An 11,635-nucleotide genomic window follows, 5' to 3' on the forward strand; every position below is an offset into this window, starting at 1 on the left:
TAGGACTTGATTGCACTTTTTGCAAGTTTTAGGATTCAATTGCACTTTCGTGACGAATTTTAGGACTTTTAGTGAACATATCCTTGTTTTTTTTCTTTTAGGAGTTTAGGACATACATACTATGAGGATGGTCTTCCTGTTCGCACCACAGTAGTTCTGGATCTACTGGATGAAGTTATGATGTGTCTACACGAGATTATTCCTATGCCTATGGGCCTTTTGAGAGTTCTAGCATACTGGTTTTATGATAATCACCTCGGATGTTAGATTATAATTTCTTACAGAAAATATTTTAAAACATGGAGGGACCTCGCTTCTTGGGCGGGTTTTTATTCTTTGGATCATAGGTCTCAGGCCTTCAGTTGGTTTAATGCCTGAATGGGAGGGATGCATGACTCAGCTTTTCTTAATAACTCTTCATTTCTGCATCTTTTATAGTGGCAGATAACTCCATTTTCGGGGCTAACTTTGCCTTCTTCAAGTTTTCAACCATTTGACGTGTCGGTCGTAAAAAATCTTAATATTTGACATTTTTTTTCGTTGAGGGTACAATAAACCAAAACGCCACAATGGGATGTAAAATTATGCAATTATTTTGAATCTTTCGTTAGAGAAATTGCAAAAGATTGAGTACTTAAAATGCATCTTTCTGTAGCATGGTCAAGAGAGGTTTCTTCCTTATGAAGTAACAGCAACCTCTCCTTGCTTGCTTCTACTGTGATTTTGAGTTATTTTATTTTATTTTCATTCTATGTTTGGCGGATGATATTGAGAGGTAACGTGGGTTGGAACTTGGAATTAGCCGCATAGAGAGCAACTATTGTCAATTGGGGTGGTAAAATGCAGTTGTCCGAATGAACATCTCAAGGGACAAGGAGACGAAGCATTATGGAAGACAAGTCTCTGCATGGGGATGGCTTTAGTCCAGCCATAACCGCCGTTCTTCTCCATTTTCTCCGAAATCTCGCTCACCTGAACAGAAGCTCTTGCACAAGCTTAACAACCATTGCTCAGGTATGAGATCCTTTCTGAGTGCGCAACATTTTTGTGGAACCCGAGTCTTGATAGAACCACTCAGATCGACAAGCCACTTATGTTAGGAAACCCTAGAAACTCGAATTTCGGAGAAAGTTGAGGATTTGGGAGACATTGGCGACAAGCTGAGGCCTTCGAACCATGTTACCTCTCAATTTCATGCATGTCGTGGCATTGTACCACAAGGCCTATGGAATTGAGAGGAGGAGATAAGGTTGATAAGAAACTTCAAGATGTTATAGTGCGGAGCCTAATTTTTTCAAAGTTTTCCGTCTATTCTTTTTGCTCTGATATCGTCCATTCCAACCTGCTTCAGAGACGGCAACCTAGAAATTACAATCCAAAATGACATGAGAAAGGCAGCTCAGTTTATAGTCAGGATTAGCGAAACATTCGAGGTACTAGGATGGGAATTGACAATTGAATAGTAATTTAGGATTTTAGTTTCATTTTACTCATTTGCTTCTTGGCGGGAAAAGTTCCAAAAAAGTCCTAAACATTTTACATTTGTGCCAATTTAGTCCCAAACCTTTTTATGGTGCCAATTTAGTCCTAAAATTTTTATATTTGTGCCAATTCAGTCCTAAACATTTTGTTTTTGTGCCAATTCAGTCCTTCCAGCTAATTTTAGCCGGATTTTGCTGACGTGAACGCCAGCCGGTCACCGGCGCTGACTTGGACAACTTTAATAATATTTTAATTTTTTTTTGAATTTCTATTAATTTTTTTCTTTTTTTCTTTTCTTTTTTTCCCCTCCCCTCCCTCCTTCCTCCAGCCGACCGCCGGACCGGCGATCGACCAGAGGCCAGAGGCCGGCGAGGCTTGCCCTCGCGCTGGGCGAGGCTCGCCCTCGCCAGCGACGGCGAAGGCGAGCCTCGCCCAGCCATGGTGAGGCTCGAGCCCTCGCCGGAGGCCGCTGGCGAGGGTGAGCCTTGCTGGCACCGGCCTCTGGCCTCTGGCTGGTCGCCGGTCCGGCGACCGGCTGGAGGAAGGAGGGAGGGGGGGGGAACAAAAAAAGAACAGAAAAAAAGAAAAAATTCAAAAAAATTTTAAAAAATTATAATATTATTAAAGTTATCCACATCAGTGCCGGTGACCAGCCGTCGGCCGGCCAACATCCACGTCACCAAAATCCGGCCAAAATTGGCCGGAAGGACTAAATTGGCACAAAAACAAAAGATTTAGGATTGAATTGTCACAAATATAAAAGTTTAGGACCGAATTGGCACCATAAAAAGGTTTAGGGCTAAATTAGCACAAATGCAAAAGGTTTATGACTGAATTGACACCAAAAAAAGGTTTATGACTAAATTGGCACCAATGCAAAATGTTTATGACTTTTTTGGCACTTTTCCCTCTTCTTGGCACTTTTCCCGCTTCTTGGCACGACGTCACAGTCTTAGGTGCTGCATGAAAACCATTCTGGTTCTGTCCAGAACTGGTTTTTTGTTCCCAGAATCAGTTTTGGACCAGAAACCCGTTTGGTAAAGCAATTTCATTTTTCTATTTCCGGGACAAATTTACTGCCAAAACTGATTCTGAAACCAGAAATGAGAACCAAAAAAAAGTTGGTTTTTCATTTCTGGAACAAAAGTGAGAACCATTTATGAGGAATTCATTTTCTTCAACACACATATTCATATGGAAGTCACGATCTTTGAGGTGAGAAAAAAAAGAAAAAAATCAAAAATTTCAAAACTTAACAGAATGGTTTAAAATCTGTGGCTACCCACTTTCGTTGAAATTTAAATTTTTTTAGGTACCGAAAAAAATAAATAAAAATAAATAAAAATAAAAAATTTCAAAATTTCACAAAATGGCTTAGAAAACCTATGGCCACCCACTTTGAGCAAAATTTAATTTTTTTAGTTGCCAAAAAAAAATAAAAAATTCTAAAATTTAAAAACTTCACAGAATATCTTAGAATACCTGTGGCCACCCAATTTGAGTGAAATTTTATTTTTTTAGGTGCCGAAAAAAATAAAAAAAAAGCAAAAAATCAAAAATTTCAAAACTTCACAGAATGGCTTAGAATACTTGTGGCCATCCACTTTGAGTGAAATTTAAATTTTTTTAGGTGCCGAAAAAAATAAAAAAAATAAAAAATTTCAAAACTTCACAGAATAGCTTAAAATACCTGTGACCACCCACTTTAAGTGAAATTTAAATTTTTTTATATGCCAAAAAAAATAAAAATAAGCAAAAAAGTAAAAATTTCAAAACTTTACAGAATGGCTTAAAATACCTGTGGCCACCCACTTTGAGCGAAATTTTATTTTTTTAGGTGGTGAAAAAAATAAAAAAAAAAAAAAAAAGAAAAAATTTCAAAACTTCATAAAATGGTTTAGAATACCTGTGGCCATCCACTTTAAGCGAAATTTAAATTTTTTTAGGTGCCGAAAAAAATAAAAAATAAAAAACTTCACATAATTGCTTAGAATACCTGTGGCCACCTACTTTGAGTGAAATTTAATTTTTTTTAGGTGTAAAAAAAAAATAAGCAAAAAAGAAAAATTTTCAAAACTTCACAGAGTGGCTTAGAATACATGTGGCCATCCACTTTGAGTGAAATTTAATTTTCTTTAGGAACCAAAAAACATAAAAAAAAAAATCAAAAATACCATTTGGGCATCTAAAAAAAATTAAATTTTACTCAAAGTGGGTGGCTAGAGGTATTGTAAGTCATTCCGTGAAGTTTTGAAATTTTTGATTTTTATGTTTTTTTCACCTAAAAAATTTAAATTTCACTCAAAGTGGATGCCACGTGTATTCTAAGTCATTCGTGAAGTTTTGAAATTTTTGATTTTTTGCTTTTTTTTCACCTCCAAAAATTAAAATTTCACTCAAAGTGGGTGGCCACAGGTATTCTAAGCCATTCTGTAAAGTTTTGAAATTTTTGAGTTTTTGAATTTTTTTTGGGCACCTTAAAAATTTAAAGTTCACTCAAAGTGGGTGGCCACATGTATTCTAAACTATTATGTGAAGTTTTGAAATTTTTGATTTTTTTATTTTTTTTGGGCACTTAAAAAAATTTAAATTTCACTAAAAGTGGGTGGCCACAGGTATTCTAAGTAATTCTGTGAAGTTTTGAAATTTTTGAATTCTTGATTTTTTTTTAAAAAATTCAACAAATTTCCTATTTTCCCGAAATCTAAATTTTTTTTATTTTCTCGACATTTTGATGATTTTTTCTGGAATTTTTCAATTTTTTGGGATTTTCTGAATTTTTTTAAAGATTTTTATGAATTTTTCGGATTTTTTATTATTTTTATTCCATTTCTAAAAAAATGGATTTTTGTTCCTGGAAATAGAATTTTTTTATCAAACGGGTTTTTATTTCAGGAAATAGAAATTTTGTGCTGTTATCAAACGGGTTTCTGTTCTAGAAATAGAAATTTTTTGTCATTATCAAACGGGTTTTTTTTCTCAGAAACTCATCCAGGAACCAGAAATAGAAAAATCTATTTCTGGTTCAGGAACTCATTCCGGAACAGAATGGTTATCATTCGCTACCTTAGCGTTGGAGTGTGGTTCATACTCCCAATCAACAGGAAGGCACAAAGGTTCCATTCTATTCTATTGGTAGTTTGGGCTTGGGCGTAGAATGGCCAGCGTCCATGTCAGCGATTTCCGGTCAAAATTGGCCGAATGAACTCAATTGCCAAAACATAAAAAGGTTTCAAACTCAATTGGCAAAATTAAAATATTTAGAACTAAATTGATAAAATTGCAATAGGTCTAAAGACTTTTTGCACAATTTTCTCAAATTGAGTAGAAGAGATTTAATAGCTTAAGCGAGCACATAAATTATGGCACGGTAAAGTAATTGGTAAATTTCGATCCAAAAAAAAGAAGTAATTGGTACATAACCCAGTCCATTAGGTTAGTGACCCATTTTCATGGCAAAAAAAAAAAGGTTATTCGTGAATTTTTTGAGAGAGATCAAAGTGAGGAATCGCTTTGATTAATATATACAAATACGGACAAGATATATATAGACTAGCGTATGGTATGCGCCGTACACAAGTTGGACATTATCACATCCCTTGGATCATGCGTGTCCTACATGACTCGCACAATTTAACAATCCAACAGTTGCGGTGAAGTGCGTGCATAATGTTACCCACATCACCGAAGAAAAACACAATTCTGTCACTACCAGCGGTATTTAATATACGGGACAAGAAAGGACTTGGTAACGGAATCGTTCCACACCACCGATTTCCACCATTCCTCCTCATCTCTTCGAATCTCAATCGCTTGTAGACAACCAGAAGGTGGTTCCCCATCTCGAGGGAGTTGCTCATGGAGAGATATGCATTCTAGCTTCGGACATCGCCTTAGGGATATTCTTTGGAGAGAATGACAGCTTATCGCCGCCCCACATATCCTTTTTAGTGCAGGAAGATTCCATAACTCTAAGGTCTTCATCTTAGGGAGGGATAGAGCGGAAGCGAGATGAGCATGATTGGCCTCACTCCTCGTATAGCTCCCTCTGGTGTCCCCCTCTTCCTGACACTCCATATCTACTTCCGTCATTGCTATGACCTCCTCCATTTGATTACAATAACTGATAGAAAGCTTCTCCAGGTCTACAAGGAGGGGTAGCAACACATGCGTCAGGAGCCTCTTCATTTTATTACAACCAACGATATCGAGTTCCTTGAGACCCCAAAACTTGTCACCTTCATATAGCACTCCTGGGACTGCAGTCGCAACAGCACAGGGTTCTTCCTCAGCTAGCGCACGTAGATCCATAATGGATATAAGTTTGAGAGACTCTATGCTTGGAAGAGGAGAAGATGAGGATTGTGACACTGCATACTTCATGCCGTGTATCCTCTTCAGTGTGCACATCTTCAGCTTTGAGTTTGTTATGCTTGGAATGTCCGTCAAGCTCTTAGGCTCATCAACTGCATCTCTGATCTCCAAGTGCTGAACATCTTTTGGGTGCACAGGGGGGGATTTAGGTCCATCTCCTCCAACATGACACCCAAGTAGCCTCACTGTTCTACTGTAAATGGAAACATCCACATCGCGGATGCAGATATTATCATCCCTAGCACCTTCAATTAACTCAATTTCCCACTCCTTGGGACCGCCAGCCTGTAAATGTTTCACATACAAGTCATAGCTTTGGACATCGCCAAACTTGCAACTCAGCTTCTCCAACTTTGTCAAACTCATTATTTCCTGAGCCTGTACTGTCATGCTGTCGCACCAACCCTTAAGATTTAGGGTTTGCATGTTAGAGAGCTTGGGCAGAATTCCAGGAGGCAATTTCTTTAGTCTTGACTCGCCAAAATCCAGGCATCTTAAATTCACCAATTCGTGCAGCCCTTCAGGGACTTCTTCAATTCCACTGTCATAGAAATCCAACGTTCTTAATGCCCTCATATTTGCTAATGAAGGCACGCACCGTAAGCATTTACAACGACGCAGTAACAAATGCGTGAGGTTCACCAGGTTAGAGATTGAACTGGGCAACATCTCAATATTCGTCATGGACAGGTCCAGAACTTGAAGAGCGGGCATGCAACCAAAGAATGAACCATCTATCCTTGTCAAGACGTTAGAACTCATATAAAGCTCCAAAAGTTGAGGCAGATCCCAGCTTTGCCGTCTCACTGCTGGTATTTCTTTTAATGAATTTTTAATCAAGGATACTTTCTCTAAGTCCTTAAGCCATTCTTCCTGCGCTGGAATTGTGCACAATCCTAGCCCAGCTTTCACCATGCATTGAGAGCCCATCATATTGATCGCCATGTCCCTGACTAAATCGTGCATCTTCAATCTTTCATAAGAGGGAGGCCCTGATTTTTCCAGCAAGCAGACGTTGACTAATTTATTCACAATGGTGTGACCCCTATCGTACTGTGCTTCTCGAGTTTTCAAGTCACTAAAGAAATCGAGATAAACAGGATTTCGCAACAAGTCTGCGGTCCAGATGACAAAATCCTCAGGGTACAGTGCCAGATGCAGGAAACACTGTTGCACAACCTGATCATTCAGGCGAATAAAACTGAACTTTAATACTCTGAATACCTTATCTTCCATGCATTTACCTTCAAACCTTGCTTCTTTTAACTCATTCAGGGCACTTCTCCACTCGTGAATGTCCTCCTCCTTCCCTCGCATACTTCCAGAAACCACCACTATACCAAGAGGCAATCCCGCACATTCCTTTGCAACAGACTTCGCAACACTTTCTACTTCAGGAGCGAAAACAACTCCTCGTCTGAGATTTTTTACAAACAGTTGCCAGGCTTCATTTTCAGGAAGCGGCTTTAACTCGATCAGTTCATCGCAATTCATCTGCCGACATATGTCCAAGGACCGAGTTGTTAGAATTAACTTACATCCATTCACACCAAGTGGAATTCCAACCTCCTGCAGATCATAAGCGTGCCATAGATCATCTAAAATAATGACGGTGCTTTCTCTCTTCAGTAAGTATGACAATTCGGCAGCCCGTTTGATTTTATCTTCCTCCTCTCTCAGGGCAGCGTTAAAACATTTCGATATCCTTTGTTGCAATGTGGGAACATCACATTCTTGGGACACTGTTACCCAGCATACTTTCCTCCAAGTGCTTGCCTTTAGGAGATGGTTGTGGACATGGGTGACGAGGGTTGTTTTTCCAACTCCACCCATACCAAAAATGCCGACGGTCAACACGTCATCTTCCATCAAACGAGACAGCACTCTATCTTGATTTCGTCCGAAAGCCTCACCAACTAACTCCACAGTCAACAACGCCCTGGTATCTTCAACGTGTGAAAGCCCTCTAGGAAATTCACCTTGGTCTGTGAGTTCCTCCACCTGCGTGGTCAATCGGTTTATTTGATTCACCAAGCTTACCCGTGTACAAACTCCCCCGTCTGCAACTTGTGGTTCTATTGCCGAGATTGCGTCCTTTACGCTCCGGACATTTCTCAGCCAGTTCTCGACTTCTCTCTTCCTTTTATTTCCGAGCCTTGATTCTGCATATTTAACTTCCATAAGGACGTCAGATTCCCTGCTATTTAGTCTCTCCAGCTTTCGACGAAGGCTATCCATCTTCCCACCAGCATTAGTGTAAGGACGGAGCCTTTTAACAAGATCAATAATTGCGCTCAGACTGTCCATGCCTGCAGCCTGAAAGGACAAATTTATCCTTAACCTTTAAAAGAGATATTCTCGATCAGATTGCTTTTGAACGAAATCTTACTATTAAGATCATATATGCCGCAATCAACCTGAACACGTCTTTTGTTCACCAAACTACAGTTCGCATGCCAAAAATCTCACTTTCTTTGAGCTCAAGTCCGAGCCCGTTTCCACAAGATCGGACCTCTACTACTGGTCTCCCCCGATGAAGGTATCGGACTTCTCCCAACAAATAGTAATAGAGTCAATTATGATATATTAATTGCTCCACGCCATATCAATTCTCTTACGTGCGATTTCTCTAATACAACTCATACGTGCATCTAAAAAATAATCTCATACATAAAAAAACTCGGACGACTCCAGTAGATCAAGAGTACAAGGATGGATCAACTTTGTCTAAAAGTTTATAACACTACTTGAAGGCAAACGCACCAAAGCTCATTGTTTCACAATTCATGCGTGCAAAAGAAAACTAGGCTTTAGATATCTAAAGAAAGGAGCGACGAGTGTACCTGGAGCCAACCGCACCGATACTTGTGGAAGAACTTCCGACGAACAAGATGCACAGAGAGAAGACGGACGGTGATACTGCTGCTCAAATTCAACAGAGCGCGCAACTGGTGTAGGTTTGTAGAGAAGCGGAAACTTCTTTATGGCCTCACAGGACTTGATTGAACAGAGCATTGACTTTGAGTCAACTAGTGCAGTTGTCCCGATCTTTTTTTTGTGGTCGAAAGTTATCCCTGATTTAAATTACTCACCAGGAAGGAATAAAAACACTAGGGAGGACTGAAGGAGATACAATGGGACCTATAAAAGTATAGGGTTAATATCACAAAAAATTTAAATTGATACATTTATGATAAATTTATATTAAATTAATTTTTTATCACGAAAAATCCTAAATTGATATACCTGTAATAAATTTACCCTCCGTTAGTTTCCATTAAATTTTACCATCAAATTACTGAGTTTGATGACACGTGACAGTTGAAAAATGTACCAGTTTAGAGTTTTACCCCTCCGTTTGTCACGGGTTTATCAATTTGTGATTGTTCGTGGTATTAATCCAATTTAATAGAGCATAAATTTATCACAAATATACCAGTTTGGATTTTTGGTGGTCAAAAAATTAGTTCAGGGGTAAATTTGTCACAGGTGTACCAGTTTGGGGTTTTTCGTGGTATTAACCCAAAAGTATAAAGTAGCAGTCAAGCCCGACAAATTCTCTTTAATGAAAATGACGTTAAATAAACACATTATTGGTAGCAACTAAACATTACTTTCAATTAAGAAATGTGTGAATTAATTAGAAACCCCTAATTTGTCATTTGACAAATGACACGGATGATACATGAATTTGGTCCAATGTGCAATATCATCACTGAACTTTTAATTTGTTCATTGTAGTCCCCAAACTATTGGCAAATGTTCTTGTCCTTACGTTTGCTCAGATGACAAATCATATGTTATTTGATGATGTAGATTATTATACGTTGAGTTAGATTTTTAAAAATGACAAGTTAACATATTCATCTTTTTTATCCATCTACTTTAGAAAAAGAAAATAAAACTTAGGGCATTAACATGTCCATTGTTATATAATGACGTGAATCATTTTATGCCGAGTTATATTTTTCAAAATGATGAGTCAACTTGTCCATCTTTTTTATCCATCTACTTTAGAAAAAGAAAACAAAAATTAGGGCATTGTCGTGTCCATCATTATATAATGACGTAGATTATTACAACCTGATTTGAGATGGATATCTTACTTGGATAATACACGTGTATTTTTTTTTACTTATCCAATATTCAAACTTAACAAATTGGAAGTCACATCAGCATATTTCGTTAGTTGAATTAACGAAAAGATAACATTGAATATTTTCATATGATCTAGGGACTAGATTAAACATTTACAAATATGTCAGGAACCACATTGAACAAATGAAAAGTCTAAGGACAGCATTGCATTTTGGATCAAAATTTAGAGACTATTTGTGTCATTTTTCCTTTATAAATGAAAACTAAAACAAAGTAACCAAACTACCTCTAAGCAAGCATAGTATCTGAAGATATCTAATGTTTCGTGAGTGAAAACACGAAATATTGTTCCATGCAGATAATTCTCTAATAGCGTTGGTAATTTCTATAATCTGTCAGTAACTAGAAATTAACCAACAACTTATTTAGTCTATGACATACTTGGACGTTACCTACAGTTTGTTGGATGTACCAAAGATTATTTAGCTTGTGATAGTTACCAACAGTTTTGTGGAAGTACCAATATTTATTTGATTGTTTTATTTACTCACTGTTTCTGTAATTTACCAATATTTTCTTGGGTAGTTTATTAGAATGTTAAAGTTACTGAGCTTTGATAAAAAAAAAATATTAACCCTTATTTGAGTCTATTTACCAACTTTTATTTGATTGTTTCAAAATTACAAATTGTTCTAAATACTTATTAATATTTATTTGTTAAAGTCACTACGTCTTATTGTATAGTAGCAGTATTGATTTGAGTGATCTATCAAATCTTCAAGGATTAAGTTACCATTTAACTTTAGCTTTACTAGCTCTTATTTTAGTGAGTAACCAATGTTTATTTAATTGTCTCGAGATTAACACCTGTTATAATAATTTACCAATATGTTTTTTGCGATTGTTATCAACATTTTAGAAGTACAAGCTCTTATACATAGAATGGATACCAAACTAAAATTGCTTTAAACTCGGTCCAATAAGCTTTATTCAAATGGCAAAAGAAATCCTAAGCCACCCCGTCACGCCCTCGTTGTAAACACGTAGAGCGAGCAAAACCACGGCTCAGTGAGTAACAATCACCACTTCTATGAGATCAAGCAATGAATAATGCAATTTTACAATAGTTATGCAATAGTTATGCAGCGTGTTGAAATCACACTTAGGCTAGTATGTAATACCATTCGTCACAAGTCATTTCAATATCATAAATGAATAGACATATCCAACCCATTATTTACGGTAGAACATTACGGTCACGCTTTGCCAAGTGACAAGGCCCAGAAACTACATCAATATCTCGATACGTAGGTCGATTATAAACGTCAATCCAATGTCCATATGTCATGATGTATGGTTTTCCTTTCGGTGCATTTCTTAACTGTCGCTGCATTTCTCCATTGATGAATGTCCTTCTCTCCTCGCATGCTTTCCGAAGTCACCACAATCCCAAGAGGCAGAACCGCGCTTTCGGCGACTGACCTTGCAACCGTTCTCTATTTCAGCAGAGGACAGAACATCACGTCCCTCATTCCTCACGAATAAGAATTAGTAACTTGAACGTTGAGCTAAATCACACAAATAAGAATTAATAATCTGGAAAAATGCAGTAAATGGCGCAGATAATTTTCTATATGAATTAGTAACTCAAACGCATTGGTTGCTTTAACAAATAAATAGT

The 11,635-nt window shown here is 37.5% G+C and overlaps 1 protein-coding gene across 4 annotated transcripts in view; it reads right to left on the reverse strand.

Moving 5' to 3' along the window:
• The window catches only part of LOC115664680 (probable disease resistance protein At4g27220), a 37,203-nt gene extending 28,370 nt beyond the window's left edge, over nucleotides 1-8,833 (reverse strand). For 2 of the 4 annotated variants that reach the window (XM_056311345.1, XM_056311344.1), the window contains exon 1: nucleotides 8,700-8,831. Coding sequence is in view for 2 of the 4 variants with exons in the window: in XM_056311347.1 (XP_056167322.1) it covers nucleotides 5,191-8,163 (2,973 nt within the window). In the remaining 2 variants the exon portion in view is untranslated. Of the gene's footprint in view, nucleotides 1-5,005; nucleotides 8,173-8,699 lie in introns of those variants that run through there. The other 2 variants (XM_056311347.1, XM_056311348.1) reach the window with 2 other exon arrangements.
• Between the last annotated feature and the right edge of the window lie 2,802 nt (nucleotides 8,834-11,635).

Source organism: Syzygium oleosum, unplaced genomic scaffold (assembly GCF_021117445.2).
Source record: "Syzygium oleosum isolate NSW1041296 unplaced genomic scaffold, Sole_v2.1 Sole_v2.05, whole genome shotgun sequence".
NCBI lineage: Eukaryota > Viridiplantae > Streptophyta > Magnoliopsida > Myrtales > Myrtaceae > Syzygium > Syzygium oleosum.